At 55.7% G+C, this 1,156-nt stretch overlaps 1 protein-coding gene across 1 annotated transcript in view; it reads left to right on the top strand.

Annotated features, from left to right (window-relative positions):
* Window positions 1-675: 675 nt before the first annotated feature.
* Aven (apoptosis and caspase activation inhibitor) overlaps window positions 676-1,156 on the top strand; it is a 173,503-nt gene continuing 173,022 nt past the window's right edge. Inside the window, 3 exon segments of the mRNA XM_015480857.2 lie at window positions 676-976; window positions 978-1,083; window positions 1,086-1,141. Of these exon segments, the coding sequence (XP_015336343.2) occupies window positions 896-976; window positions 978-1,083; window positions 1,086-1,141 (243 nt within the window). The 5' untranslated portion in view covers window positions 676-895.

Genomic DNA, 1,156 nt, shown 5'->3' with positions numbered 1-1,156 from the left:
ACGTTTTTACCCTTGTTTTCATTATTTTCACGTGGTTTCTGTAGAACAAGGTTAAAAGTGGCTCCCATGAGTCTGTATAACCAACTGTTTGCTCTCCCTTTCTCTTTGGAGGGCACTGTCCAAGTTAGAATGTCAGTTTCATCACTATCTAGCTGTATCACTGTAGTAAATGTTTTATATTCTATTATGGTACCTGAAAAATAGGGGCTTCAGTAGCATTTGCTTCACAGTATAGCTTACATTTACTGAGTACATGAGCACTTAATTCTCCCAACCACTGTGATTATTTCCACAAAATTTATCTTGAAGACCTAACGGCCCCTTCTATTCTCTACATATTATAATCTGCTTCCTACTCCCAGTTGCTGCAGTTGGGCAACCCACCGGGTTCCTACACCTTTCTAAATTGATTTCAATATAATTTAAAAATAATTCCATCCTTGAAAATTAGGAAATTAAATAGATGAAAATTAAACAGATGTAACTCAATGGAAATCGAACACTTAACCAACATTTTGGTATATACTTGTTTAGACTTTTTCTAATGCAAATACACGGATTTTTTTTTCTTTTACAAATGAGTTCTATTATACAAACGTTTCAGGGCATCTTTTAATTTACCACGCCACCCCATACCAGTCTCTGGCCTTGAGGCGGCCCGGTCCCCCACTGCAGCTCCACAGAATCCCCAGGCTTTCGCTCGGCGGTGCTCCCGCCCCACCTGCCGGACCCCGGGCCGCCCCGCCCCGCGTCCACCCGGGGCCCACTCCTCGCGCCTCGCCGCCGCCGGGGGCCTGTCGCTCGCGGATGCTCCGTGCGGCCCGTTTCCGGTGAGGCCAGGGCGTCTCTGCTGCGGCCCGGCTCCCGCACGCTTAGCTCGGCCGGCGGCGGCCAGATGCAGGCGGAGCGAGGAGCTCGGGGCGGCCGCGGGCGGCGGCCCGGCCGCGATCGGCCCGGCGGGGATCGCGACCGCGAGCAGGGCCGGGGCTGCTTCGGCGGTGGCGAGAGGCGGCGGCGGGGACGGAGGCGGCCGCCGGGGTCGCGGCCGGGGATTCCGCGGAGGCCGCGGCAGCCGAGGAGGAGGCGCCCGCGAGGAGGCCGCCGGGAACCGCGAGGCCGCGGCGCCGGGGCGAGCGCGCCGGTAAAGAGGGCGGCG

Source organism: Marmota marmota, unplaced genomic scaffold (genome assembly GCF_001458135.2).
Source record: "Marmota marmota marmota unplaced genomic scaffold, marMar, whole genome shotgun sequence".
Classification (NCBI taxonomy): Eukaryota; Metazoa; Chordata; class Mammalia; order Rodentia; family Sciuridae; genus Marmota; species Marmota marmota.
This window is presented reverse-complemented; position numbering and strand designations above follow the sequence as displayed.